Genomic DNA, 2,938 nt, shown 5'->3' with positions numbered 1-2,938 from the left:
TTTTTTGCCCCACGAACAAGAAAAACACATACACACACACATACACGTAGAAAGTGACGGTGAAAAGATACAAAACTTGCAAAAACGAGAGGGAAAAAGAAAAGTTTCAGTTACGTGCTGTTGCTTTTAATTGAATTTTTTCCCACTGTAGCAGAAGCCTTCGCCCTAACTGGCCGCTGTGGGCAGCCAATGGTCCAATGGCCTGACCAAGCACATCCGCCCGCCACTTCCGCCGGTGCCCTTTTCCCGCCTTTACCACTTTTCCCGCTTTTCCCACTTTCCCAGCCCCAGCCCCAGCCCCGGTTTTCCAGCCTCCTTAGCATGAGCAGACTCCTGCTGGAGGGCAGTTTTCTTGTTATTTCCAACGCGCAGCCAAGTCGCAAGTCCTTAAGCGGTTTATTTTGCTTCACACTGATTTGCAGGCACGGAGGTGTCCCGAGGACCCATCCCTGCCCATCCCCCCCTACACTTGAAATTAAAAATGGGGATTACCGCCATCTAAATACGAGTTATGCGATTATTTGGTGGGGAAAGTAGCTGCCTTGAAGGGAAAACGCCCTTAACCTTCCCCGGAAACTTTCAGAACTTTTAGATTAAAATCTCTGGTCGAAATTAAGTCACATATTTTAAATTAATTTCTACAGCACAACCTCTAAAACTTGATTATAATAGACAGTTATAGGGTTAAATTTTTTACTTATTATTATCATAATTAATGTAAATATTTACTTAAATTTTAAGGAAAAATCCAATGAGAAATTTAAGGAAACCCCTGAACTTTCCTCTAATTAAAAAACTCTTCCCACAGTGCAGCTTTTCTCGATTTGCTGCTGCCAGTTTTTATGCAGCAAGTTTTTAATTAAGAAGTTTCAATTTAACATTGCCCATAGACTGCACTCCGCTGGCGCTCGAAAAGCGCATTATCATAATAATTTACTTACTCACTTAGCGGGGCGGGGCACTCCAGAGCATAATTGTCGGCCTGCTTTTCTGAATGGAGCACTCACTTCCTTTGCTCGCAAAGGCAAGGAGATAGCTCTCAATTCGGAAGTATATTTGATTATTTTGGAACACAATTACTGCCGCACATTACGAAGTTCGGCGAGGGATACGGAGATCGGGGAGAACTGTTTCAGGACCGCATGGTGCGATCTCGGTCCTCTCAAAGATGCCAGGTCACTTGGCATGTTTTGTGGTCCTGCTCTTCTTAATCGTAATCTTCCTAGTGGTTGGTGGCTACTACACTTATATGCACCCGAAACAAATTCGTAAGTTGCGAGATCATTTTTCCAGACCATCTTAATCATATCACCTCATATCGCAGATCTAGAAAGCTGTTATTTAAATGGTGGATCCTGCCGAGAGTTGTGGAACTGTGAGGACAGATACCACAGTCGCGTCCTCACCACCTGCTTCAACAAGCGGAAGATCTGCTGCATGCCCTCGATCCAGATGAAGAGTCTTCAGGATGCCGAGGATTACGCCGAGTGAAGAATTTCCGGATCGTGGTCTTTTAAACTCGAAAGCAGGCCGAACCGCTTGAAGGAACTACGATCTTTATTGCAAACCTTGTCTTTCATTGAATGTATCATTTCGTAGGCAATTTATATTGTTGGAATAATCACTTGAAATTATTATTCCGGACCGGGTGTTTCTAAATTTATAGTTATGTGTTGGTGGCTTTTTCAAATTAGATAGTGTTACTTCCCTATTGAAATCGTTCTTAGTGTTTTTTAATACATATTCACTCTGTTGTCCCTATTTTCTATTCGATTCATGTTTGAGTTTAAGTTAATTTTCAATTTTTTGCTAATTAAGGATCTTTAGCATACATTTTCTGTTAATGTAAAGGTAAAATTGAGCCTTAGTTATTTCTATATTCCACTTACCACATCCCTTGGCCTATTTTCCTCGCAGTGCCCACCTCGCCGACACTCACATCGGACTCTATCCAATTATCTGGCCGACTATCAATTCCTCTGGTCCATCAATTGAATCGTTATGCCTGCGATAAGTTTAACATTCTGTCTGGCCAGCATCCTTTGGCCATTCCCCATCCCAAACCCCATTCCCCATACCCATTCCCCGCTGCCCGGAAGGCCCTGGGCTAATTTAGTGAGTTTGCTTTGCCATTTTGCCCACCAATAACACTCGCAACTCATTTGTCTGTTCCCGGGACTGCTTAGCCCAATCCATGGGGCCATTCTGGCACTCCCACCGGGCCCTCGACGAGCAACACTTGGCATTGTCCCACACATATGCGTCCTCCAGCAACCATCTAACCAACCATTTTCCCATCTCTAATGAAGCGCAAATGTTGATGTAAAAATTTAATTTAGTTCGTAACCCAACGATGCCGCACACGCAGGTCCTTGCGATTTTCCTCGCCGAATGGCTGGGGCGAATGGAATGTCCAAATGTTTATGCATCGTGTGGCGAAACGCGTGTTTACCTTCTAATGTGTGCGTGACATGGACCCATGGGTTATGTATGCACACACACACATGCCACACCGTGCATTGAACATTACGTATACGCAGGGATGTCCTTAACTTCGTTTCGCTCCCTTCGCTGGCTACACAAAAAATAATAATAAACGATGCCACCACGTACATGTATTAAAAACAAAGCGCAGCACAGAAAACGCTGACAGGCGGCCCTTTGCCTTCGGTTGCTCCAGCTCCAGCTCCATCTCCAGCTCCAGCTTGGGATCCTGGAGGACACCTCCTGCTCCTGCCCCTCGATCCCCTCTTCAGCGACTCCCATGAAAACCATGGTCGCTGGTACCCTGCGAACCGGCAACAGAAGCCCCTCACAAAGCAAAGCTAACAAACTGTGAGCAGAGCGTAGCAGAAACAGCGACCAGCGACCGGAAGGGAGTGCAGTGGCGCGACATGGAGGGGGGTCAAGGGGGTACGGGAACCCAAAAGGGGTTGGT

General features: G+C 45.5%; 1 protein-coding gene across 1 annotated transcript; it reads left to right on the top strand.

Moving 5' to 3' along the window:
- Positions 1 to 1,013: 1,013 nt before the first annotated feature.
- LOC119560690 lies at positions 1,014 to 1,717 on the top strand. Its single transcript, XM_037874268.1, has 2 exons — positions 1,014 to 1,268; positions 1,325 to 1,717. Exons 1-2 carry the CDS (start codon positions 1,169 to 1,171, stop codon positions 1,489 to 1,491), a joined length of 267 nt encoding a protein of 88 aa, XP_037730196.1. The 5' UTR covers positions 1,014 to 1,168; the 3' UTR covers positions 1,492 to 1,717.
- Positions 1,718 to 2,938: the final 1,221 nt, after the last annotated feature.

This window comes from Drosophila subpulchrella, unplaced genomic scaffold, assembly GCF_014743375.2.
Source record: "Drosophila subpulchrella strain 33 F10 #4 breed RU33 unplaced genomic scaffold, RU_Dsub_v1.1 Primary Assembly Seq354, whole genome shotgun sequence".
NCBI lineage: Eukaryota > Metazoa > Arthropoda > Insecta > Diptera > Drosophilidae > Drosophila > Drosophila subpulchrella.
This window is presented reverse-complemented; position numbering and strand designations above follow the sequence as displayed.

Coding starts and splice junctions, on each gene's coding strand:
- LOC119560690 (XM_037874268.1), top strand. CDS start 1,169: ATGCCAGGTCACTTGGCATGTTTTGTGGTCCTGCTCTTCTTAATCGTA. Junction 1,269..1,324: donor TATGCACCCGAAACAAATTC/GTAAGTTGCGAG, acceptor CTCATATCGCAG/ATCTAGAAAGCTGTTATTTA.